Genomic DNA, 27,907 nt, shown 5'->3' with positions numbered 1-27,907 from the left:
ACTTCATCTCGGGTTTATAATCTGTCCTCCTCTATCAGTATAAATTCTATCCAGCACTATGGGACTTGCGTATTTACTCAGAAGACACTATTTAAATACCAAGTGATGAGCATTATAGCACCCTTAGCACAGACTTTTCCAGCCTGAGGAGCAAGTTCCTGACCTTGTAAATCAAGAGGCTTGGCTTTTATCACTCAAAAGGAATGGAAGAGGCATCTGACGTACTGTCAGAGTTTCAAGGGTGCTTGGGAATCACATTAGCATTTTTGAGGACATGAGACTGCCTCAGACTCCTTATAAATACAGCTTGACTCAGCCACTCTATGACTGACACCCTTGGGACATGAAGTGGATACTGTTCTTTGGGGACCTTATTGGGTCCAGCATCTGTGGCCAAGAAAAGTTTTTTGGGTAAGTTCCTTTTGGACTTATTATTACTTGGTTAGTTCAGAGATATGGGAACCAAATGGATTTGGAAATGAATGGCTGATTATACCTCAAATGGTATGGTGTTGGGAAGGAAGACCTGGACTCCAGTCCCAGCTTTGCCCTTGTGTCATCCTGGGTCAATTACCTCTCTCTCAGGCTCAGCTTCATCTGTGATATCAGGACTAGGTGGTCTCCACAGTCCCTCCCCAGCTCCCTAATTCCTGCCAATTCTTTTCCTTCCTAGTTCTTATTTGTAAGGTCAGTTTCAGGCATTCCTACTTTCTTACTCCTATATTATGAATTACTAAGAATTACCAGAAATTGTTTCAATTTCTGCCATGCTTAAGGGAAAGCCTGGGTCATAGGCTTTTTGGCTTCACCTCTCTATTAATGGTTAAGGTTTGCTGGAGCTTTCTCGTCAGCATTTGGCATATGGAGATTTGATAGGTCTTGCCTAGCCTTAACTATGAAAAGTGACATGCAAGGATACACCTGTACATTCTGTGTGTGTGTGTGCATGTGTGTGCACACACATGCACACGTGCTCCACACAGAATGCCTTGAGGTTTGCAAAGGAGAGGACATTTGGGAGGTAGGAGAGATGAAAGGATGGCATGGTACCCTACTAGAAGATTGGGGGGGATGGAGTCAAGATGGCAGTGTGGGAAGACACGGAGTACATTTCTCCCCACAACTAGGGCACCTGCCAGACACTGGTGGGGGACCTTGACGCCCAAGAAGATGGGAGGAACCCCCAAGCGAATGGCTGGGGGTCGGGCCGAAGCTCCTGCAGTGGGAGCTCCGAGTCTGAACCACTGGACTAAAAGAGAACCTCAGTTCCCAGGGAATATTCATTGGAGTGAGGTCTCCCAGAGGTCCTCATGTCAGCACCAAGACCCAGCTCTACCCAACAGCCTACAAATTGCAGTGTTGGAAGCCTCAGGCCAAACAGCCACTAAGACAGGAACACAATCCCACTCAACAACAACAACAACAAAAGAGACAGCAAAAGAATAAGTCACAGATGAAGGAGCAAGGTAAAATCCTACAAGACCAAATAAATGAAGAGGAAATTGGCACTCTACCTGAAAAAGAATTCAGAGTAATGATAGTAAAGATGATCCAGAATCTCGGAAATAGAATGGAGGCACGGATTGAGAAAATATAAGAAATGTTTAACAAAGACCTAGAAGAACTAAGAACAAACAAACAGAGATGAACAACACAATAACTGAAATGAAAAATACACTAGAAGGAATCAATAACAGAATAACTGAGGCAGAAGAACAAATAAGTGAGCTGGAAGACATAATGGTGGAAATAACTGCTGAGGAGCAGAATAAAGAAAAAAGAATGAAAAGAATTGAAGACAATCTCAGAGACCTCTGGGACAACACTAAATGCACCAACATTCAAATTATAGGGGTCCCATAAGAAGAAGAAGAAAAAAGGGTCTGAGAAAATATTTGAAGAGATTATAGTGAAAAACTTCCCTAACATGGGAAGGGAAATAGTCACCCAAGTCCAGGAAACAAAGAGAGTCCCATACAGGATAAACCCTAGGAGAAACACACCAAGACACATGTTAATCAAACTAACAAAAATTAAATTCAAAGAAAAAATATTAAAAGCAGCAAGGGAAAAATGAAAAATAACATACAAAGGAATCCCCATAAGGTTATCAGCTGATTTTTCAGCAGAAACTCTGCAGGCCAGAATGGATTGACAAGATATACTTAAAGTGACGAAAGAGAAAAACCTACAACCAAGATTACTCTACCCAGCAAGGATCTCATTCAGATTTGATGGAGAAATCAAAAGCTTTTCAGACAAGCAAAACCTAAGAGAATTCAGCACGACCAAACCAGCTTTACAACAAATGCTAAAGAAACTTCTCTAGGTGGGAAACACAAGAGAAGAAAAAGACCCACAAAAACAATCCCAAAACAATTAAGAAAACGGTAATAGGAACATACATATCGATAATAACCTTGAATGTAAATGGATTAAATGCCCCAACCAAAAGACACAGACTGGCTGAATGGATACAAAAACAAGACCCATATATATGCTGTCTACAAGAGAACCACTTCAGACCTAGGGATACATACAGACTGAAAGTGAGAGGATGGAAAAAGATATTCCATACAAATGGAAATCAAAAGAAAGCTGGAGTAGCAATACTTGTATCAGATAAAATAGACCTTAAAATAAAGACCTTACAAGAGGTAAGGAAGGACACTATAAAATGATCAAGGGATCAATCCAAGAAGATGTAACAATTATAAATGTTTATGCACCCAACGTAGGAGTACCTCAATACATAAGGCAAATGCTAACAACCATGAAAGGGGAAATTGACAGTAACACAATAATAGTAGGGGACTTTAACACCCCACTTACACCAATGGACAGATCATCCAAACAGAAAATAAATAAGGAAACACAAGCTTTAAATGACATAATAGACCAGACAGATTTAATTGATATTTATAGAACATCCCACCTGAAAGTGGCAGAATATACTTTCTTCTCAAGTGCACATGGAACATTCTCCAGGATAGATCACATCTTGGGTCACAAATCAAGCCTCGGAAAATTTAGGAAAATTGAAATCGTGTCAAGCATCTTTTCTGACAACAATGCTATGAGATTGGAAATCAATTACAGGAAGAGAACTGAAAAAAACACAGATACATGGAGGCTAAACAGTGCACTACTAAATAACCAAGAGATCACTGAAGAAATCACAGAAGAAATAAAAAAATACATAGAAACAAATGACAATGAAAACACGATGACCCAAAACCTATGGGACGCAGCAAAAGCAGTTCTAAGAGGGAAGTTTATAGCAATTCAGTCTCACCTCAGGAAACAAGAAAAATCTCAAATAAACAATCCAACCCTACACCTAAAGCAAGTAGAGAAAGAAGAACAAAGAAAACCCAAAGTCAGTAGAAGGAAGGAAATAAAGATCAGAGCAGAAATAAATGAAAAAGAAATGAAGAAAACAATAACAAAGATCAATAAAACTAAAAGCTGGTTCTTTGAGAAGATAAACAAAATTGATAAACCCTTAGCCAGACTCATCAGGAAAAAAAGGGAGAGGACGCAAATCAATAAAATTAGAAATGAAAAAGGAGAAATCACAGCTGACACCACAGAAATACAAAGGATTATAAGAGACTACTACAAACAACTATATGCCATATATTTTTATATGCCAATAAAATGGACAACCACGAAGAAATGGACAAATTCTTGGAAAGGTACAATTTTCCAAGACTGGACCAGGAAGAATTAGAAAATATAAACAGACCTATCACAAGTAATGAAATTGAAACTGTAATTAAAAATCTTCCAACAAGCAAAAGTCCAGGACCAGATGGCTTCACAGGCGAATTCTACCAAACATTTAGAGAAGAGCTAACACTGATCCTTCTCAAACTCTTCCAAAAAATTGCAGAGGGAGGAGCACTCCCAAATTCATTCTATGAAGCCACCATCACCCTGATACCAAAGCCAGAAAAAGATATCACAAAAAAAAGAAAATTATAGATCGATATCACTGATGAACATAGATGCAAAAATCCTGAACAAAATACTAGCAAACAGAATCCAACAACATATTAAAAGGATCATACACCATGATCAAGTGGAATTTATCCCAGGGATGCAAGGATTCTTCAGTATATGCAAATCAATCAGTGTGATACACTATATTAACAAATTAAGGAATAAAAACCATATGATCATCTCAATAGATGCAGAAAAAGCTTTTGACAAAATTCAACACCCATTTATGAAAAAAACTCTCCAGAAAATGGGCATAGAGGGAACCTACCTCAACATGATAAAGGCCATATATGACAAACCCACAGCAAACATCATACTCAGTGGTGAAAAACTGAAAGCATTTCCACTAAGATCAGGAACAAGACAAGGATGTCTCTCGCCACTATTATTAAACATAGTTTTGGAGGTCCTGGCCATGGCAATTGGAGAAGAAAAAGAAATAAAAGGAATACAAATTGGAAAAGAAGAAGTAAAACTGTAACTGTTTGCAGATGACATGATACTATACATAGAGAATCCTAAAGATGCCACCAGAAAACTACTAGAACTAATCAATGAATTTGGTAAGCTTGCAGGATACAAAATTAGTACACAGAAATCTCTGGCATTCCTATACACTTACAACAAAAAATCAGAAAGAGAAATCAAGGAAACAATCCCATTTACCATCACAACAAAAAGAATAAAATACCTAGGAATAAACCTACATAAGGAGGTGAAAGACTTGTACTCAGAAAACTATAAAACACTGATGAAAGAAATCAAAGATGACATAAACAGCTGGAGAAATATACCATGTTCTTGGATTGGAAGAATCAATATTGTGAAAATGATTTTACTACCCAAAGCAATCTACAGATTCAATGCAATCCCTATCAAGCTACCAATGGCATTCTTCACAGAATTAGAAGAAAAAATTTTACAACTCGTGGAAACACAAAAGACCCCAAATAGCCAAAGCAATCTTGAGAAAGAAAAACGGAGCTGGAGGAATCAGGTTCCCTGACTTCAAACTATACTACAAAGCTACAGTAATCGAGACAGTATGGTACTGGCACAAAAACAGAAATATAGATCAATGGTACAGGATAGAAAGCCCAGAGATAGACCCACACACATATGGTCACCTAATTTACAACAAAGGAGGTGAGAGCATGCAATGGAGAAAAGACAGCCTCTTCAATAAATGGTGCTGGGAAAACTGGACAGCTACATGTAAAAGAATGAAATCAGAACACTACCTAACACCATACACAAAAATAAACTCCAAATGGATTAAAGATCTAAATGTAAGACCAGACACTATAAAACTCTTAGAGGAAAACATAGGGAAAACACTCTTTGACATAAACCACGGCAAGATCTTTTTTGACCCTCCTCCTAGAGTAATGAAAATAAAAACAAAAATAAACAAATGGGACCTAATGAAACTTAAAAGCTTTTTCACAACAAAGGAAACCATAAACAAGACGAAAAGACATCTCTCAGAATGGGAGAAAATATCTGCACGTGAAACAATGGACAAAGGATTAATCTCCAAAATATACAAACAGCTCATGGTGCTCAATATCAAAAAAAAAATAATACAGTAAAAAAATGGGCGGAAGAACTAAGTAGACATTTCACCAAAGAAGACATACAGATGGCCAAGAGGCTCATGAAAAGATGCTCAACATCACTAATTATTAGAGAAATACAAATCAAAACTACAATGAGGTATCACCTCCCACCCGTCAAAATGGCCATTATCAAAAAATCTAGAAACAATTAATGCTGGAAAGGGTGTGGTGAAAAAAGGAACCCTCCTGCACTGTTGGTGGGAATGTAAATTGATACAACCACTATGGAGAACATTATGGAGGTTCCTTAAAAAACTAAAAATAGAACTACCATATGATCCAGCAATCCCACTCCTGGGCATCTACCCTGAGAAAACCATAATTCAAAAAGAGTCATGTACCACAATGTTCATTGCAGCACTATTTACAATAGCCAGGACATGGAAGCAACCTAAATGTCCATCAACAGATGAATGGATAAAGAAGATGTGGCACATACATACAATGGAATATTACTCAGCCATAAACAGAAATGAAATTGAGTTATTTGTAGTGAGGTGGATGGACCTGGAGTCTGTCATACAGAGTGAAGTAAGTCAGAGAAAAACAAATACCGTATGCTAACACATATATATATGGAATCTAAAAAAAAGAAAAATGGTACTGATGAACCTATGGGCAGGGCAGGAGTAAAGATGTAGACATAGAGAATTGACTTGAGGACACAGAGGGGGAGGGCGAAGCTGAGGCGAAGTGAGAGTAGCGACATATATACACTACCAAATGTAAAATAGCTAGCTAGTGGGAAGCTGCTGCATAGCACAGGGAGATCAGCTCGGTGCTTTGCGACGACCTAGAGGGGTGGGATAGGGAGGGTGGGAGGGAGATGCAAGAGGGAGGGGATATGGAGATATATGTATGCATATGGCTGATTCACTCTGTTGTACAACAGAAACTAACACAGTACTGTGGAGCAATTATACTCCAATAAAAATCTATTAAAAAAAAAAAAAAGGTTAAGAATCCTGGCCAAGGCCACTTGGCTGGTAAGCAGGGGAGTTGGAGCAAAACCCATATGCTTTTGTTATAACACAAGTTAATCTCCAGATAGAATCCTGTATCTCACTGATCTGTCTATATCTGTTAGTTTACTCTCCATTATACTATCTGGCTAAAGGGACTTTGGGATTGTTTATTGAGGTAATTACTTATATGTGATTGAGTAATTTTTATGCCGATGACTTCCGTTCACACCTGGTCTCTACTGCCAAATGGCTCAGAGGGTTTAGGCATAGCAGGTGGTCAGGGAAGGAGATTTTTCCACAGGCAGCTCAGCAGTAAGTGTGTAATAACTACCCTTGCTGCCATGTGGGCTGATGCATAGAGCTCTCAGGCTCTCGCTGCTCCTATTCACGTGGCTGAAAAATCTTTCTTTCTCAGGATTCAGACTTCTCTTATAATGCAGCGGACACCTGGGTTGAGGCTTCTTGGCTGAGCTCTGGAGTGCTCACCATAGGCGCTTGCACAGAAAGGGCTGTGTGCCTGAGCAAATTGCAGATGGTTATAACCAATAGTGTCATCCTTACCCCCAAATCTGTTCTTGCCTCATAATAGGGAACCCAGCAAAGGTGGAGGAATTCTTCCTGAGGTCCACAGACACGGCCTAGGCAGCCAGCTTGGTGAACATTTAGAGCAAGAGGAAGCTGGCCTCTGAGCATTCAAGTGGTTGGGAAGCCAGGATGCAGGTTGGCTTGGAGGGGGAACAGTGCTGATGCAGATGAAGATGATGGTTTCTCCCCCCACCGCACCCCCCAGTCTCTGTTCATTTCATCTAACTCACCTACCTCCCCAGTCTCTCTCACTCTGCTGGTGTCTTCTGTCCTGGGCTTCACTCATCTTAAGGATAGGATGGTGACCAGGATGCCTAAAGGTGCACAGCAAGCTTAGAACAGGAAGTAGTTGCAGAACTTGTAACATCAGCAGTAACTGGTTGGCATTTAAGAGTTCTGTGAAATCATCTCTTGTGGTGGCTTCTAAGCCTGGCTGGGGATGCAGGTGAGAAAGGCACAAAGAACAGGCCACTTGGCTGCCCACATGGTAAAAGGGGGAGAGATAGAAGCTCAGCACCAAGGTGACTATTGACTGTCCAGAACATGGGACACATGTGAGGGTGACTGAGAGTGGATCACTAGCCATTGCGCGGTAGCAGCTGGCCAGCCCTGGGTATTGGAGAGTACCAGAGTTAAGAAGAGCTGTAGGAGCACCTACCTGTGTGGAGTAGGAGGGGTGAACATGGCAACCTGCAAACCTCAACATGTCCCCCTTCCCAGGCCAATCTTCCATCTTCAGAAAGAGCTTAAGGTCTGTGAAAAGATTTCCAGATGGTGGAGATAGGTTGTGTTCCGCCACCCACGCTCTCAGGAAGGCATTTTCCAAACAGAGACAAGGACAGTGAGGGCAAGAGAAAAGCTGCCCTTCACCTGGCACCCACTTATGTTCTCTCTGTTTCTAGATATTGATGGGCTTATGTTCATGAGAATAATATAAGATTCTCCCCATGCCCTGCCAGCTTTTAGCACCATCTGAAGACTGTCGCTAATGTTGTCTTCTCTGGTTGGGGAAAACCTCGTGGGTGATGGGAATTGGTCCTAAAGCCTGGGTGGCAGATTGGCTAGGCAGGTAAAGAAAAGGGCTGGACATCCAGGCAGAGGGAACAGCATGTGCAAAGGCATAGAAGGGCAAAGTATATGGTGAATTCACAATTTCAGTGAGGCTGGAGCCAAGAATTTGTAGGAGGGAGAGGTGGAGGAGAGACAGATGGGGAAAGACTCCATTCTGCACCAGCCTTTCCGCCCTGTCTCTCTGCATGCTGCAGATGTGTCTTTATCCTTTGGAGCTGGGCTAATTAGGACATGATGAAATGCACTGTGGTTTTAATCATCATCCGGGCCAGTTAGATTCACTGTGTTCCCTTATCATGAACAGTGCCCAGGAGTATGAAAGTTCTGTTGTGAAGTTATCACTTTGGGAGAATTAAAACACATGCTGTGGATGAATGTGTAACATGATTTTCATACTCTTAAGAGCTCCTTATTCTTATGTTTCTCTTTTTTTTCCTCTTCCTGTTCCTTCTCTCTCCTCTTTCTCTTTGTGATTGCTCAAGTCAGTGCTGTATTTTACCGATGCCTCATTTTGCTAACAGAGATGCCAATGCACAGGCACTTTCCAGAACACCCATTTTTAAGACGCCCCTTTTTCTGGGGTATTGAGGGTGAGTTGTGACAGAGCATGAGTTCTGCAGATGGGTCCTGGTACTCAGCCAGGAGGAAGGATTTCTCTTCTGTTTTCAACCTGTTTCTTTTGCAAGGCTGCTTGCCTTTGTCAGGGAAATGGTGGTTTGATTCCCCATCTTTTCAGGGCTGCAGTCCAACATCTAGCAAGGCTGTTGGGTTCAGGCTGAGACCCGCCAGCCAGTGGCTTCTCCACCATGGCCTCAGCAGCTCCCATGGAATGCAGTTGGCTGCCCACCTCCCAGAACCCTGTGGAGACCGGATGAGCTGGGAGAAAGTGAGGCTTCATCAATGGCGTCTCCTCCAGACCTGCCACCTGCAACAGAAGCAACTCTGCAATGGACCTTGCCTCCTTGATGCTAGCCTAGACCCCACGGAGATCCCCCAGAAGCTCCCAGAACAAAGTTAAACTCTGAGAGTCCATCCGGATTGAGCCAGTTTTCTGATGAGGAGATGCTGATCTGCCACATGTGGCTGCACGTTTAGCTCCCTGTGACAGAACCATTTTCTCTGTCAACAGGTCCTTCAGCCCACAGCCCTCTCCAGCAGCTTTTCCCGCATTCATTTGTATCAAAGGGATGACGCATGTGACAGCGTTGAGTGTGGATTCATTCCGGCCGTCACCTAGCAACGGCCTAATGGCTCCCCTGGCTTTCTGAGCCGGCCCAGAGCACAAAGGCAGCTTTTCAGGCTTGGCCTTCTCCCACCCACACACAGGACTTCAGGGGCCTCTACGCCTGCTGCTGCTGCGGGAGCTAAATGGTGTATAGGAAACAAGTGCGGGACAAACAACAAAGGGGGACTCGGGACTGGCCGGCTCCCTTCTGGTCCCTATCAGGGCCCCATAGGGAGGATGAATCCCGAGTTCAGCCCCAGCACCATGCATTTGTATAGGGTTCTGGAGCTGGAAGGGCCTGGGAGAGCACCCAGCCTCTCCCCTCTTTGCTAAGAGGAAAAATAACTAACCCTCCAAGGATGGAAGGTCTATTCTCTTTTCTAGCTCTTTCCAGCATGGACATTCAGCCAGAGTTTCAGTCCTAGACCCTGACAGTGAAGAAGTGCTTCTTTATGTCTTGAGTTAGCTTTGCGTGTAACTCAGGAACATTCCTTTCTGCAAAATATATATGTTTTTCATTATAAAGTAATATGACCACATTACAGAAAACAGATACGAGGGGAAAAAAGTAAGTCATCCATAATCCCATGACCCGAACATAAGCACTGTCAGCATTTGCTATATTTCCGTTGTCTGTTTTTCTTCCAATGCATCTGCTTTTTCCATACTTGCAATCATGGCATACATACAATTTTGTGTCCTGCTCTTTCACTTAATATTTCCCTTAAAGTTATACCATAAGCACTTTTTCATATTTGCCACGTAGTCTTATTTTTAATGGCTATACATTATAACCAAAGACTAGACCATTTCCTCTCATTCGGCCCAGTTATGTCTGGGATAGTAGGCCTGGGGTTTATTTGCCAGCTGAAAGCTCACCATTATCTTTTGCTTTTTTTTTCCTTTCTCCAGGGACCAAGTTTTCAGGATTAATGTCAGAAATGGAGATGAGATCAGCAAACTAAGTCAGCTAGTGAATTCAGACAACTTTAAGGTACCTAGTTCTTCTCTTGGGTATCAATTAACTTTAGTGGGAGAAGACTCTTGCAACACTGGCATTGTTATTCCTGAAGAGTTTCTGTGTATAATCCTGTAGTAGTCAACATGCCTTTATACAATTGAGAGGGTTGGTGGGGGAGAAGTGCTGTAGATCACAGCAGTGCTGTCCAGGGAGATGAGAGGCCTCAGCAGTGGGCTCCATCTTTCTATCTGCATTGACTTATTACTTCTTGGGCTTTGCCAGGTATTGCCTGCTGGGCAGACCTGACCAGATAAAATTATGAAATGGCAGAGTTTGCCCTTGTGCAGAATCCAACCCCTCAGGGATCACCAAGGCTTTTGGTGGTTGTTCTAGAAGAATGAGCTCGTTGTGCCTTTTACCTGAACTATCCTTTAACCTGGTTTTACTTCTTTTCTCTTCAGCTCAACTTCTAGAAATCTCCCTCTACCTTTGGTCATCCTGTGGATGTCCTGTTCCCTTCTGTCAGTCTGCAGCCAGTCAAATCCTTCCTGAAGTCCCAAGGCTTAGAGTACTTGGTGACTGTTGAAGACCTGCAGGTGGATAGGCCAAGGTCCCTCACTGGTCTTGCATAGGACCAAGCAGCCAGAGTGGACTTGAGACATTTTCAAGTTCTGGTCTTATTCGTCTCCATTTAAAAGATGAAGACATTGAGGTATATGGAAGTAAAGTGCAGTGACTTGTTAGAGGAACATGTTGTACTAGAAAGGGCATACATGGGTTAGGAAACCAGCCAGATCTGGATCCAAATCCTGATTTTGCTAACTGCTAGCTGTGTGACTTTGGACAAGCTGTTAACCTCTTGAGACTCTGTTTCTTCATCAGTAAAACGGTAATAGTTATACCTACTCCATACGATTTATTGAGAAGATTAAGTGGCTAAATGTACATAAAATGTCTAACAGTGCCGGGTACGTCATAGATGCCCCACAAGTATTAAGTCCCTCTCCCTTTTCTTATTTGAAGTCAGGAGGGAAGAACAGAGTGTATGGTGGGTAGAAGGTGGGGCACCGGTGGGGAGGTGCTGAAGATCAGTCATAAAAAGCATCCTCTGGGAATTCCCCGGCGGTCCAGTGGTTAGGACCCCACACTTCCACTGCAGGGGACATGGGTTCAATCCCTGGTCGGGGAACTAAGATCCCGTGTGCTGTGCGGTGCGGCCAAAAAAGAGCATCCTTTGAGAAAAGGAGAATGTCACCAGCAGCCCCCAGCAGAGGGAACATCACTGCCTAAGCCAGACAACAGCTTCATGAGCCGTATTTGAACAGCAGGGCAGTGTCTGGCTCATGTTCTCTCCTTCACTGAGGTGGGTTGTGGACTAATTGGTGATTTGGCCCAGGAGTTTCCTGATGGTGTGAGCAGCTGTGAGCTTATTAATCATCCTCACATGTCACAGACATCTGCCAGGAACCTTCAAAGTATGAGTGGTTGTAAGAATTTCTTTGTTTCTGAATGGTTTCCCAAGCTGGGTATTTCAGAGGCACTGGATACCAGATGCAGACTGATGTCTAGAGAATTTGTGGTATAGAATAACCAAATAGCACATATGTTGCTTCCAGGAAGTAAGTAGGTTTTGAATGAGGTGTTGTATATTGGGCTCCAAGAAGTAAGATTATATAGATATGTGGAAGAAATCAGGCCCCTTTTTATACCTTGACATTTGTGCTTCTTGATATGTGTGCCAAGGGTGCTGCCATCTTGGCCAGCACATGTCCCAAGATATGGTGGAACCAGCATGAAGCTCCATGCCCAAAGGATCACTTTGTAATGTTGCCATGTCTGTTTTAGGCCCTTTTAGATAATGAAGATGAGGAAATGCAATACAATGAAGGTCAAGAACGGAGCAGTAATAACTTCAACTATAGAGCCTATCATTCCCTGGAAGCTGTAAGTATTTCAGAGCAGGTTAAGATTAAGGTCATTGGCCTTTTGGGTTTTGTAACCCCTTTCCTTACTTCCAGGAGCTATTAGTCCCTAACACAATACCCCTACAATGAGGGGTTAAAATGTGTACACTTCAATTCTTTTCTTTTTTTTTTTTTAATTTTAGAATTTTATTTATCTTTTTATACAGCAGGTTCTTATTAGTTATCCATTTTTCAATTCTTTTCTAATTCTTTGTTTATCCTCCACCAACACCTAAGAGCATAGTGAAACCCAAACTGAACATTTTCTCCCATGTGCATTGTTCTTTTCTTAAGCAACCCCTCAAAGAAAACCATGAAATAATTGCAATCATTTCCAGTCCTTGTAATTCAACCTTCTTATACCCCACCAGAATCCCTGTATTTTATTCACTCAGATTAAAGTGTTTCTTATCCCAGGCAAATAGACAAGTGATTATTTCCAAGGTTAACCAAATATTTCCACTCATTTATCATGACTACTTATAACGTATATTTATTCCATAATGTGTTTTGGTGCTGTGTTTAGTTAGAAATCACTTATATAGATTACTGACTTTCAAGGTAAGCCAACCCTTCAAATGAGAAATTTAGAGCAGAATAATTTTATATGATATTGGAATTTGAGGAACCAAGAAGGTCTGGAATGGAACTGAATCACATAGCATACGGTTTTCTTAAGTCCCTCAATGTCTTCTTCCTTAGTCTGGAAACTCTCTACTAACTCAGGAACACACCCCAAATCTAAATTGGTATTCTCCTTCCTATAGCTGAATATATGTTGTTCTTTATATCCAAAGATAGAGTTCTTGGCATGCTTTTCATGAGGCATATACTTTGAATTATTTTTCTTCTAGATGAGGTTTTTTTCAAAGCTTGACCAAATATTTCTCCTTCTTTCCCAGGATTGTCAGTAGCTTTGTTTAATGTGTACACTTCCAGCCGCACTGCCCCTTGATCCCTCTTGTGACCAATGACATACAGCTGCAAAACACCTGGATAAAGTTAGGAGTTCAGTCCAGGGCCATGGACGAAAGCAGAGCTAAGGGCCCACACAGGGATCAAACCCATGACGTTAGCCTCATTAACATGGGGCACTCCCTAGCTGAGCTAACCAGTGGCAAGTGTCACCCCAGATTCTGGAAACTCCATCCCCTCACCTGCCTGCTGCAGGAGCCTCTCTTTCTCATCCATTCACTTTTGTTCTCTGGCTTTAGGTATCATTGTCATCTGGCTTACAGCCATCTATCGTTCCCTGCAAGGCCTTTTGCTGTGGGTTGGTGTACCATCTCCCTTCTGACTTGTTCATATTCAGTTCTTTTTAAAAACAGCTTTTAAGAGCTCATATTCCACAATCACTTGGGCCTTCTTAGGTCTCTAAAGGGAATTTCATGTTTGTCTCTGCCAGGGTTTCTAGTTTCAGATCCTTTGTGTGTATTGTTGTGGTTGCTGTTATTGTTGTTAGTTTTGTGGGTAAGTTTTCCCCTGATGTTGGCAGTGTGAATTTGCACCCCTCATCTGGACACAGCTTGGTGTTTTAACTTTTCCTGGGTGACTCTCTTTCCTCTCATGACGCAGGGCAGGCATCTGACGTTCTAGGGTCAGTGGGTAGAGTTTCCAGGCCCTTTGCATGGCCATAATTACCAATTCCCAGCTCTCAAGTTCCAGCTCCTTGCCCCAGGCAGGGTCCATTGCCCTCTGCTCCTATTCCTGGTTGCTGTAAACTCTCGGTGCCTAAGGTAGATATCTGGTCCTGGGGCTTCATCTTCTGCCCTTTACTGTGTTAGCTTGTTCCCTCTTCATTTCTGGCACCCACAATTTTTCCTTTTTTTGGCTTTTAAATTTGGCTGTGACTCATTTTCATTGTATTTTATCTGGATTGCCTATATATTTGGGAGGTAGTTTCTTGCTTCTGCTCAATCTGCCGTAATGGTTGCAAGTCTGATAAATCCTTTAAGCTTGATTTTATTCTATATTGATTGCACATTTTCGTTCTTGGTAAAGCTCCTTCTTTCAATTTTAAGGTCTAAACAGAAATTTGTTTATTTCCTTATTTCAACCCTCAAAAGGTTTGAACAACTAAGATGGATGAACTCCATTTAAATCAAACTTTTTTTTTTTTACTGAAAGCAAGTGGAAGCATTTGTAGCCATGATTTATACAGCTCTTCACGTGCCCTCTCAAAGCCTTTGAAGAATCATTTCCAAAGTGGGGTGCTTGTATGGCAGGGTGTAAGCAAGATGGCCCACTGGGATGGAGAAATAAACTATTGCAACTTCTATTTATATTTCTACATATATTTGTATTTATTATTATTTTTAAAATAAATTTATTTTTTTATTTTTGGCTGCATTGGGACTTTGTTGCTGTGCGTGGGCTTTCTCTAGTTGCGGTGAGAGGGGGTTACACTTTGTTGTGGTGCGTGGTCTTCTCATTGCGGTGGCTTCTCTTGCTGTGGAGCACGGGCTCTAGGCGCGTGGGCTTCAGTAGTTGCAGCACGTGGGCTCAGCAGTTGTAGCTTGCGGGCTCTAGAGCGCAGGCTCAGTAGTTGTGGCACATGGGCTTAGTTGCTCTGCAGCATGTGGGATCTTCCCGGACCAGGGCTCGAACCTGTGTCCCCTGCATTGGCAGGCGGATTCTTAACCGCTGCACCACCATGGAAGTCCTGTATTTATTGTTAATGCAACAATTTTTTTTAACATCTTTATTGGAGTATAATTGCTTTACAATTGTGTATTAGTTTCTGCTTTATAACAAAGTGAATCAGTTATACATATACATATATCCCCATATCTCTTCCCTCTTGCGTCTCCCTCCCTCCCACCCTCCCTATCCCACCCCTCTAGGTGGTCACAAAGCACCGAGCTGATCTCCCTGTGCTACGCGGCTGCTTCCCACTAGCTATCTATTTTACATTTGGTAGTGTATATATGTCCATGCCACTCTCTCACTTTGTCCCAGCTTACCCTTCCCCCTCCCCGTGTCCTCAAGTCCATTCTCTAGTAGGTCTGCATCTTTATTCCTGTCTTGCCCCTAGGTTCTTCATGACCTTTTTTTTTTTTTTTTTTTAGATTCCATTTATATGTGTTAGCGTATGATATTTGTTTTTCTCTTTCAGACTTACTTCGCTCTGTATGACAGACTTTAGGTCCATCCACCTCACTACAAATAACTCGATTTCATTTCTTTTTATGGCTGACTAATATTCCATTGTATATATGTGCCACATCTTCTTTATCCATTCATCTGTTGATGGACACTTAGGTTGCTTCCATGTCCTGGCTATTGTAAATAGAGCTGCAGTGAACATTGTGGTACATGACTCTTTTTGAATTATGGTTTTCTCAGGATGTATGCCCAGCAGTGGGATTGCTGGGTCATATGGTAGTTCTATTTGTAGTTTTTTAAGGAACCTCCATACTGTTCTCCATAGTGGCTGTATCAATTTACATTCCCACCAACAGTGCAAGAGGGTCCCCTTTTCTCCACACCCTCTCCAGCATTTATTGTTTGTAGATTTTTTGACGATGGCCATTCTGACCGGTGTGAGGTGATACCTCACTGTAGTTTTGATTTGCATTTCTCTAATGATTAATGATGTTGAGCATTCTTTCATGTGTTTGTTGTCAATCTGTATATCTTCTTTGGAGAAATGTCTATTTAGGTCTTCTGCCCATTTTGGGATTGGGTTGTTTGTTTTTTTGATATTGAGCAATGCAACAATTTTTGTTTCTATTTTTTGTTTTATAATGTACATAATATACTTGTGTGTTATTATATATATTCAGGGTGCATGCTGAATTTTTTTTTTAACTGATGGAAAAAATGATAAAAAAGTTTGGAGAGCAGTGCTTTTAAGAACCTTGGCTAAATGGGACCCTTGCTGATTATTGAGCCTAGTATAGTGCAAAGGGCCACACTGTTGGAGCAGTACCTGCACAAGTCTCTCTACTCTAGTTTAATGGACTATAATTTTGTGGACAAATAAAATGTGTTTTTCTCTAGAAAACTGTAGAAATGGATTCTTAAGCAGTTGCTTAAGAATAAGCATTCCATGCCGATAATATTGACAACCCCCAGGTTAGGGGACTGTAAAAAATCATTAAGATCAACAAGATAACATTCACATATACCCACCCAGAGCTGAACAAATTTTTAAAATGCCCCTGTGTTTACTTTTTCACTGTTCAGATTTACCATGAGATAGACAGCATTGCCAGAGATTTTCCTGACTTGGCGGGCAGGGTGAAGATTGGGCATTTATTTGAAAACCGGTCAATGTATGTACTGAAGGTGAGGCCCCATGCACTTTGAAGGGCCCAACTGGACTCACGCTCCTGGTTCCTTGTGTCCAGGATTCAGCCCTCACACCTCTGAAAGAGGCAGCTTTTTAGGACCTCCTTGACTTTAGGGAGGAGGGTGAGGTGAGGAGACATCTACCCGGGTTCGAATTTGGTCTGACAGAGGGTCCCCTGCTTCTGCCTAATGTGGGAGGAGTTAGTAGGAGCACATCCCATTCCGAGTTTTGGCTGAAAGGCAGAATCAGGAAGAGGTGGGAGGCGGTTAGTGTTCCAGAAAGCTCTCAGATTGGCCACAGTCTTTTCCCTCCATTCCCATCTTCTGTAAATATGAAGACAAATTGGGATGGGCCTAAAAATTCTATTTTGCTTTTTAGGGGTCCTTATTGGAAAAGCAATCTAGGAAGCTGATTTTAGGGTTGATGTAGTTTTAAGCCCAGTCTATGATCCTTGGCTGCATAAAGCCTAATTTCCAGATATTTCTAACAGATTTCAGGTCTATATTGGCAAAAGAAGTAGAGAATTTATGGCAGTGACATAAATTACATAAATAATCCAGCCAAATGAATAAAAAGGAATTTGGAGATACAAACCATGGAACAAGTGATGGTGCCTAGAATTTGTCAAACGCTTGAATCCATACGGGCCCTGAGGAGCCCAGGTTTATAGCAATGGTGAAATTACCAGTGGGAGAAGACCTGCCATTGAGCTTGTTGCCGTAAAATAATCTATATAAATTTAGATTATTTGCCAACTGATGGAGACCCTTACTTCATTAGCACCAAGCTCTGACCCAAGGGGGCCCCACACTAAAAAGCAGCAGCCAGAATTCATTTCATACTGTTTACAAAGAGCTACAGTGAACCCTCCATTCCTCATTTTAAAACTGATTTCGTTTATTGCCTCAAGTAGAACAGGCTGGTTCATGCACTTTTGTGTCTCTCTCTGTTGGGCTGCCATTTGAGGTCTTTCAAGAGGCGTAATAGTATCTCTAATCACACGGGCATTATAATTCACAATAGCAATTGTTTCCCCTTCCTATTTGCTTCCAACCTTGGAGTGGCTCAAGCTGCCTGGAGCTGCAGTGCTGCAACTGGGCCCTGCCAGCCAGCAAATTAAGCTCCCTAGTCACGAAGAAGCCCGATAAAGGGATGGTGCCCTCAGACATTTGGTCTCTGAATGATCTTAAATGGATTAAATGAATAGGGGCGAGCTGGGAAGAGGAGAGGAGAGGTGAGCGGAGACGCAGGCGGGCAGGAGGGTCATTTTCTGGCCTCTTTTTCCTTCCACAGTTCAGCACTGGAGAAGGCAGGCAGCAGCTGACCATTTGGCTGAATTCAGGTATCCATTCCCGGGAGTGGATCTCACAGGCCACGGTGATCTGGACTGTAAAGAAAGACATGTTGCCTTGTATTAGCCCAGAATTCTGGTGGGCCCAGGTTGCCCTGCAGCATCCCACACAGCTAGACCCTGGAGATGAGATAGGAAGGCACTATGCACAGACATGATAGGCTGGGGGGGTGCCTTTTCTGATTGGATAAGCAAAAGATCAGAGCCCCATAGTCAGGCCACTGTGGCTAAATGACAAAGTGCATTCATAGCAGCAAGCAAGCTAATGAGCTGCAGAGGTGGCCCTAAAACACTGACCCATAGTCAGTCCCGCAGGAAGGGAGAAGGGCCTTCTCAGTAGCAAAGCTCAGGTAAGCTTTACCTTTAGTCCCTTTCAGGCCCCCCAGACCTTCAGGGACATCATGCTATCTCCATGTCCCTCTGGAAAGTCTACTTTAAGCCAGCACCGGTGGAGGAGGGGTGGTGCAAGTGGAGGATCCATCTTCCCTACCCCTAGCACGGGGAGGGGGGCTGCTCAGATTCCTAATAACTATTATGATGGGCAGCTCTCCCCTCCCCTGTTCCCGCCCCCTGGAAGGAATGAATAAACAAGGCAGCCCAGGACTCAGTGAGGTTGATGTCATCAGGCAGCCATGTTTCCCCAGGTTTTGAAGTGCTCTGTGGGCTTTGCAGAGCGCTGCACCTATGAGGGTGGCAGGGAGGCTGCAGAGGGTGGATGCTGTTCTAGGAGTTGGGCATCTGGGGAAGATACACGGACTTAGACCTAGCAACCCAGCCTGCAGGGCACAGCTGACAAGCTCGTTGTCTCTGCTTAGACTGTATCTGACTATGGGAAGGATCCAGCCATCACCTCCATCTTGGAGAAAATGGACATTTTCTTGTTGACTGTGGCCAATCCTGATGGATATGTATACACACAAACTCAAGTGAGTAATACTGACAGAATAGGCTGGGTTTGGAGTTAAGACTTTTTTGTTGAATTCCTTGCTTTGCAACTAAATAGTTGTATGACCTTAGAGAAAACTTCCACAAAATGTGCACATTAGGAGCTTCCTTGGGGTCTCATTTTCCAGTCATTCTCTGAGCTGAGAGTCACTAGGGAATATTTTTTTCTTAGAGAGGATAGTCTAATGAACTCCCTATTATGGGTCTTGAACAGTTATCAACACTTTACCAATCTTCTTTTCATTTCTTTCCCTCCCACACATTTTTTCTGATGTATTTTAAAGCAAATCCCAGACATAAGGTTACTTCATTCAAAACTTCTTTAGTATTCATCTCTAGCTGATGATAATTAAAACAACAAACAATATGCCACTATCAACTGTAAAAAATTAATGGAAGTTCTTTAATATCATCTGATATCCCTAATCATCTTTAAACTGTCTTTTGAGACAGTTTGTTGAAATCAGAATCCAAATAAGGTCTGTACCTGCATTTGGTTGTTACGGCTCTGCAGGCTTTTTTATTCTACAGTGGTACCCACCCCCACCCCCCCACATATCTTTTAAAATGTCATTCATTGTTGGAGAAACCAAGTAAATTGTCCTGTAGAATGTGTCACATTCTGAATTTGCCTGATGGCTTCTTTGTTCTATGCCATTTAATTTATTCCCTCATCTCCTGTATTTCCTATTCACTTGTGGTCAGATCTAGATGCTTGATTGGAGTCAGGTTAATTTTTTAGGCAAGGATAAAATAGTTGCCGTGCACTTCCTATCACATCAGTGATCACTGAGGCCCATAATGTCCATTTGTCCCACTTTTACCGAAGCCTGAAGTTATTCAGTGGACTCAGATGGTGTCAGCCTGGGTCCCATTAGGGCATTTTGGCGAGGTCCTTTTCTCCGGGCCAGAAGGGCTAAGCCTCCTCTCTCTGGGGCATGAGAGGAGACTCCGCAGTTAGTGAGGGCTGAAGCCCCGATGATCCTCCAGATCTCTGGAGTTGCCTCCAGAGCTGCAGGCAGCTTGTCCCATCTACGGTGCCATCTCCGTCATAGGCCCCCAAAGAAAACCTTCACCTCTCCTGTGCCCTGACCCATCTCTGAAGGTTGTTCCTTCCTTGGTGAATTTTTCCGAACCGATTATGGAGGAAGACATGGTCTCTAAATCCTGGAAGCTCCTGCGTTGGTACCGATCCAAATAGAAATTGGAATGTTAGTTTTGCAGGTAGGTGGGGGAGACAGTTTTTAAATCCTGCTACCCCTGGGTAGCCTGGTCCACAGGCCTCTGAGCTGGCAGTGAGGGAGCTGGTTTCCAGGCTAGCTCCATTGCTGGTTCATTGAGAAACTTGGATAAGTCCCTTATTCTCTCTATGTGTCATTTTACTATTATTATTATTATTATTTGTAATTTTGAAAGGGAATGGCTGAACAATTCCTGTCCTCCTGAGAGAATGCTAATATTTTAAAAACTATTCTATCTTAGATATATAAATTCATGGGCCTGCTTTGTAGCCTGGCCATCCCGGCTTTTGGGCAATACCGGATGGGTGGAAGGGCTGTTGGTGGCAACTCAGAAGAGAGCAATTAGCACCGTTACCCCAACAGGCAAGATCACATTGTGAGGATTAAACTACAGCAGTTTACCCTTAGGTGTGTAAATAAGAACCTCAGCCCTTTGATGTCATGTAAAGAGAATGAGAATTAGGAGTCCTGGGTTCTGAGTTCCAGTTATTTAAAAATCATCCCCACAATAGTGCCAACTATGTGCCAGGTACCTTCCCATGTATTATTTATTCTTCTGACCTAGAGAGTGAGCTTTCTTATCTGAAATGAAACAATTGAAGCTCAGAGACCATCTCAAGAGCATATGGTTGATAAGAATTAGGATCTAAACTCACTTTTGAATTTCAAAGCCTGAGAGTTCTCTTTCACTATTCAGCTGTACTGATGTTTTGTTTTTAATGTAATGTTTTAATGTAATATTTTAATGTAATGGTTTTAATTCTCTTACTTGCATAGAAATACCACAAAAACCATTGGGGGAAAAATAATGTGACTGTGGGAAAGGAGCTGATACAAATGTGGGAATTGAGGGCATCAAAGTTAAGTCACAACAGGGATGGTTTCACACATACACCAGATACCTTAGAGGCCTATATTGTGAGGTAATACAGAAGGCAATAATTCTAAATACCTGTCAAATAATCAAGAGATTTTAGCCACAACAATAGATTATTTTTGGCAGCACTTGGCCATTAAGATCTGAACCAAGAGAATGAGTTGACACCAGAATAAATGGAGTCATTTTCATTATTAATTAGTATTCATATTAATTATCTAGAATACTTATTAATTGACAACTCACTGTCAAGTATGATATTAATTATTTATGACAACTGTTGGTGATACAATACAAGGTCAGCTCTCTCCATTTAGAGGAGTCCTACCAGTTTTCCTGCTCAGGTGTGGCAGATCCAGCACCCCACTGCCACACCCTCCCCGCAATTTACACACACTATGGACCGGATTCTCAGGGAGAAGCTAGCAATGGCCTGCCCATGCCTTCTCCCCCTCCTCTGGGTAGAGTATCCTGCATTTCTGTTTCCTTAGCCTATGGGTTAATGTTTCTGCTTGGGCCTCCCCCCACAGGAGAGGGAGCCAGTGACAGCCCTTGCTCCGAAGTATACCGTGGAGCCCACGCCAGTGCAGAAGTGGAGGTGAAACTGGTGGTAGATTTCATTCAAGAACGTGGGAATTTCAAATGCTTCATCGACCTGCACAGCTACTCACAGCTGCTGACGTATCCACGTGGGTACATGGTCAAAAAGGCCCCGGATGCAGATGAGCTGGTAAGCGGGGCTGCATCCAGCCCTGGGCATGCTTTTCCCCTGGGTGCTGCAAAGTCCAGGAGCAGGGCTTATTTCAAGAAGACCCAGTGTTCTCTCTCTGTTCTTTGCAGTGTGCCATCAGGCCTACTGGGAATAGGAAGAAGATGATGCCTCTTATTTCCGTGTTTGCTGTGAGTTCCAAGAACCACACCCAACCCTGTCTTTCCTTCTCACTTGTTTTTCTGACCAAAATGTATTGCAGACCCACTGCTTGCCAAGAACTGTGGGTAGCATTGTGGTGGGCAAGGGGGAGGTGCTCCTCACTTGATGTAAGGTAGAGTTTAAGTAGGGTGTAGGCCACAGCCTAGGGGTGCTCTGTGTCACATGCAATGACTCACCCAGGATGTGAGCAGGCACTTAGGGTGAACTGACTGGAGTAGGGCTGGCACCCGCAGAGTGACTGCAGGCCTCTCTCTCCACGCTGGTCTGCTTGAGTGTGCCCCTCTGCCCGGGGCCACAGCTAGCTCTGTACACGCCTCTCAGCAGATGCAGCCCCACCCAGGGCTGGCCAGGTGTGGACTAGATTCTGCTCTCAAGGAGGTGCTCTGTGTAGGGCACATCCATATATGGCATCCCTGTCTCCACCTCCACTCTGGGAACACCCAACTCTTAGAAGGTTTTCTCTTGAACATACTTGCCCTTCCCTCATGTTCATGAACATGACATTCCCTTCCCTCAGGATAGGTGAAGATGGTGGTGCCTTTATTAGATTTTTAATGTGCTGGTGAGTAGCCTTCCAGATCTGTGAAGAGCTTGAATACAGCTCCTCCAATTTGAGTTTATAATATACATGCTTCAGAATGCTTATCTGGTCTTCTTCCACCTCTCTCCTTACCCCCTGCCCCAAACTGGAAGTAAAGAACTGAGGATAAGAGAAGGAGTTGGAGGAACCATAGCATTTCCCTCACTTCATAGTCAGGCCTTTGCTCTGGTTGGATGGGAAAGAAGGAGACCAGGAGGGAACATTGGGGGTGAGGTCGGGAATTTTTCAGACCACTGCAGTACAGAACAGCTGAGGAATGTCTGACTTCGGGATCCATTCTTTCTCACTCTGATGATTTCCCCACTCCTAGGATGAGGTGGCAAGGTGTGTAGCCAAAGCTCTGGCTTCGCTGTCAGGCACTGAGTACCAAGTGTGTCCTACCTGCACCACTGTCTGTAAGTACTCACTGAGTTTATTGGTTATAAGGAAATGCTTTGAGAGGACACTTGAAATGGAGCAGGAGAAGAGCTGCAAGTCAGCCTTCCTACGTTGTAGTCTTTTTTTGTTGTTGTTAATGATAGGCTGAATTTATGTCAAGTCTGTGTGATGGTAGCTGTTGCGTGCGGCCATCTTCATCAAACTGAGGTGGTGGTACGGTGGGTAGAGGGGACCCCCTCACCTTCCTGTCCAAAATGATCACGTGTTGAGCATAACAGGCTTAGGTTAGGGGTTCCCCCCGACAATCATTAGCATTGAGCTGAAAAAACAAAAACAAAAACTCTACCAAGACTTCAGACCTGAAGATGGTCTTGAGGCCCATCACCTACAACTCAACTCCAATTTGAGGAAATACCCTTGTTTTGGTTTCTCACTGACATGTTTCATCTGAGCATTTCACTCTATTCCTGCTGAGATCCTTCCAGTTCCCTTATTCTGTGAGTCTGATCTTTAAATTTTTAGATCAAATTGAAGGATATGATTATTCTGCAAGGCCCTAGCTATAAATGGGAAACAGAAACAAAAAATGTGGGGAGCAAAGCTCCTTTTAAGCAAGTGCGCTTCTTTTCCCCTCCTGTGCCTCTTCTGTAAATAGTTTTCCAATAGTTGGTCCACCTCAAAGCCCCTGCAAACTTGTTGATAATTCTTTCCTTTTCCATACTGTAACTTGCTCTCCTGTCCTACCTACTTAGCCCTCAACTAGCTGTTCCCCTCAGTCTTCCTCTTCTGCGAAAATTCTCCAACCCACCTCTTGGGTCCTCCTCTGTACTCTGATCTCAGCACTCTTGTCTGTGTTTCACATGCCCCCAAGCTGCATAAAGCACTCAGCATGATGCTGGTGGTTGTGTTGCTAATTGCAGCAACAATCCAGTAATTACTCATGGTTTATTATTACTAGTGTTGTTGAATGGGAGCTCCTCAGAGAACAAACACATCAGGAGAGGTTCTCCACCCTCTAATTAGTCAGAACTGAGTCCTACACCAGAGAGAGCTAAAGGAACTTGGCAGGAGCCTTCTGAGGAGGTCCTCTCAAAAGATCTTTGCGGGTCACCAGGGTCCTGGCTTTTGGGTCAGATGCCAGTTTAAAGAATGGCCTTTTCCTCCCATGTCAAAAACGTTCTTCTCCCCAGCATAAGCTGTGCCAAAATTAAGAGATACTCATCAGATTCCTCCAGCAGAAGAGGAGAAAGGGTCTCCTGAGCATTGTCCAGGATACATAATATTTCCTACCTCTTTCAAGAGCCCATCTTCCGTAATTTTTATAGGCTTTGTCTGCCCTCCTTTCTTCCCCAAAATGAAACCAATTTTTATATAAAAACACTCTAACTCCCTGGGTTATGGTATGTGTTATATAAGTAGTTGACATTTGTCCCTTCAAGTGCTGAACTTTTCCTTAGATTAATCATTTTAGATGAAAATAATTCTAAAATGGGTTTTCACACTTTCCTGCCTTCTTAAACAGAGTATGTAGAAGAGACTTAAGCTCCTTTCTTCATGACTGAGTGGCCTTCTGAATGTCAGTTGTTGTATCTTGAAGGCCTTCTGTGCTGTACTGGACTGTTCAATACTTTTGCTGAACAGCGCAGCCTGTTTTTCTTCTTTAACTCTTGTGTCTGCTTTTTAGAGTTTTCATGTCTCCTTCCTCAGGCCACCTTCCTCTAGCAACCCTTTCCCCTCCTCTTCACTGATTCTGATCTACTAAGGGCTTGGAAACAAGTTCATTGGGCTCGTTTAGCTCATGGATAGATTGTGAGTATTAAGGATGTTCATGACAGCATTGTTTATAGTCACAAAAGACTGGTAAGCAACTAAATGTTCATCAGTAGAGTGCTGGATAAAAACACATTTGGTGCATTACTGCAATGAAACACTATGCAGCCCTTAAATGAGTGAGGTGGATCTGTATGTGCTAATAGGGAATAATCTTCAAATGTTAATTGAAAAATACAGTGTACAGAACAGTGTTATTAGTATGTTCCCATATGTGTTTTTTCTTTTTTTATAAATTTATTTATTTACTTATTTATTTATGGCTGCATTTGGGTCTTCGTTGCTGTGCATGGGCTTTCTCTAGTTGCGGCGAGAGGGGGCTACTCTTTGTTGCAGTGCGTGGGCTTCTCATTGCGGTGGCTTCTCTTGTTGCGGAGCACGGGCTCTATGCACGTGGGCTTAGTAGTTGTGGCGCAGGGACTTAGTTGCTCCATGGCATGTAGGATCTTCCCGGACCAGGGCTCCAACCCATGTCCCCTGCATTGGCAGGTGGATTCTTAACCACTGTGCCACCAGGGAAGTCCCCCATATGTGCTTTTTTAAAAAAAAAAAAGAGTAGGTAGACTTAGCAGGGACCCAAGTAAAGTGAAGTTCATGAACCTGATCACTTTGCTCAGCAGAGGTCTTCTTGGCCCCTTCCTGAATTTAAAATCTGTTCTGAAATACTTGAGCTTGCCATGTAAATAACTTCTAGAAACTTCTGGTGCCATTGCCTGTTTTTTTATTCAGCATTTTTCTCAGTATAGAGAAAGGCTGTGGGAATTACATAAGAATTTCAGAGAGTATAGGAGAGCCTGTTCCACAACCTCTGGGAGCATGTAATTGCAGCAGAAGCAGCATCTCTAGAAAATCACACATAGTATCATGAGAAACAACCCTTAGGAACAGTGGAAAAACAAAGGGACCCATATTTTCATTTAACAGGCATATATATTATATAATAAATGGACCCCAAGTCGGTTGAAGAAAGCATGGGCTTTTTCATCAGATGGATTGGGTTTAAATTCCAGCCTTGCCATTTTCCATCTATATTTTCTTAGATAAATTATTCATTCTGAACCTGGATTTTCTCATCTGAAAAACAAGGACAGTATTACCTATCTCACTGGCTTCTTAAAGATTAAAGGAGATCATAAATGTAAACTTTACGGTATGATGACTGGCTCATGGTAGATGTTCAACAAATGATCGCTGCTATTACATTGTTATATTATTATTCAGTATCATCTACACTTTGCACTTTTAACCAGTTTCTTCTCTAGTAGAGTTTGACTGGAAGAAGCAGGAAAACAGGCCTCTTGCCTTTCGGCAAAGGGAAGTCCCAAGGGCTGTGCTTCTTTCTGTGTATCAGTTATCTCTTGAGATGTAAAAAACTATCCTAAAATTTAACAGCTTAAAACAATAAACATTAATTTTCTTACACAGTTTCTGTGGGTCAGGAACTCAGGAGCTTCTTATCTGGGTGGCTCTGGCTCAGGGACTCTCAGGATATTGCCCTGAAGGTGTCTTCCAGGGCTACAGTCATCTAGAGGCTTGATGGGGCTGGAGGATCTTCTTCTCAGATGGCTCACTCAGATGCCTGGCAAGTGAGGGCTAATTACTGGCAGTGAGTTGTTCACCACATAGACCTCTTTATAGGGCTGCTTGAGTGTCCTTACAACATGACAGCTGGCTCCCCAGAGCCAGTGATCCAAGAGAGAGCAAGGCAGAAGCCATGATATTTATCACCTAGCTTTGAAGGGCACGCACTTTCATTTCTGCAGTCTCCTGAAAAACAGGTCAAGTTGGCCCTGTCCAGTGTAGGAGGGCACAACACAAGGATGTGAGTACCAGGAGACAAGGATCATCGTGGCTATCTTGGAGGCTGCCTGCCACACTCTGTAAAGATTTGCTTCCAGTGACCTGAAGGAGTCTACACAGTGAGTTGGTGACAAGATGGAAATGAGGATTTAAAATCTCTTGGATTGAGACTAGTGAAGACCCTCATGGTGCAGGACAGTCTGAGACATAGGGATCAGGCCAGTGTTCATGTGCTGTAGGCCTGATGACTTTTAGAAATAACTGTAGATCCCTAAGGAACCACAGGTGGGCAGAGCTCCAGGCCCCTTCCCATCTAATCCTGAAAGGAACTAGGCTTCAAAGGTGTTTTCTCTTTTGACTTAACAGATCCAGCTAGTGGCAGCAGTGTTGACTGGGCATATGATAATGGCATCAAGTATGCATTCACTTTTGAGTTGAGAGATATTGGGCACTATGGCTTCTTCCTGCCAGCCAACCAAATCATCCCCACTACAGAGGAGACCTGGCTGGGGCTGAAGACCATCATGGAGCATGTGTGGGACAACCTCTCCTAGAAGAGAGCCCGCTCTGTCTACATTTATTTATCCACATGTACACACACACACTGAGGCCAGTATTAAAGGGAGCTTATTCCTTCACATGTGAGTCAGAGCCCTCTGGCTTTGTAGAGAACACAGGTCAGCCCCTCTCCAGCCCCCTTCCTTGAAGTTTGTGCATTCTGGTGGTGTGCTTAGAGAAGCACTTCTGCCACCCTGCTGTATTTTGGTCCTGCTGTTTCACTGAGCCCTTTGTATGCCTTTCCTTCCACATAGCTGGGTGGGCAGGCCACACTTGGGATCAACCCTTCCTGGGTGGCCTGTCTCTACCTCATTTTTAGAATAAAAGGACATGTGAAATGGTTCTGTAGCCTCATCCAATCTAGCCACGCCCATGACCTTGCTCTGGTGGGGGCCCCAAGGGAAGTGCTGTGGGAGATAATGTTTGTCTTTTAGATTGGTCTCGAAGATGACGCATAATTTCCTTCAATACATCTCACTTTTCTTGAACATATTTTTCTTTGAAAAATAAATCCCGAAGGGTCATCAGTATAGGTCATCCCCCTTTTCTGTTTTTGTTTATTTATTCTTAGTCTGAATACAAAGTAGAGGATCACTTCTCATCACTGGGCCAAAAATTCCCAGATACTACAGTTCTGATCACATTCTTCTCTTTATTGTTCAGTGTAACTGGGATCCCAGAAGGGGATCTGTGTCTTTATAGGTAC

General features: G+C 43.0%; 2 protein-coding genes across 2 annotated transcripts in view; both read left to right on the top strand.

Annotated features, from left to right (window-relative positions):
* The first annotated feature begins 343 nt into the window (after positions 1-343).
* Positions 344-27,197, top strand: CPA4 (carboxypeptidase A4). Its single transcript, XM_007177278.1, is given in 11 exon segments — positions 344-411; positions 10,383-10,464; positions 10,893-11,027; positions 12,277-12,375; positions 16,584-16,685; positions 17,983-18,085; positions 18,854-18,965; positions 20,118-20,209; positions 21,634-21,833; positions 22,946-23,030; positions 27,010-27,197. Coding segments are annotated over 11 exon segments (1,266 nt in total).
* LOC103017517 (carboxypeptidase A1) overlaps positions 10,446-27,907 on the top strand; it is a 78,147-nt gene continuing 60,685 nt past the window's right edge. The window contains exons 1-5 of the mRNA XM_057550493.1: positions 10,446-10,464; positions 12,277-12,375; positions 21,634-21,833; positions 21,944-22,003; positions 22,946-23,030. The gene's annotated coding sequence lies outside the window, so the exon portion shown is untranslated. The remainder of the gene's footprint in view (positions 10,465-12,276; positions 12,376-21,633; positions 21,834-21,943; positions 22,004-22,945; positions 23,031-27,907) is intronic.

This window comes from Balaenoptera acutorostrata, chromosome 7 (genome assembly GCF_949987535.1).
Source record: "Balaenoptera acutorostrata chromosome 7, mBalAcu1.1, whole genome shotgun sequence".
Lineage (NCBI taxonomy): Eukaryota > Metazoa > Chordata > Mammalia > Artiodactyla > Balaenopteridae > Balaenoptera > Balaenoptera acutorostrata.
This window is presented reverse-complemented; position numbering and strand designations above follow the sequence as displayed.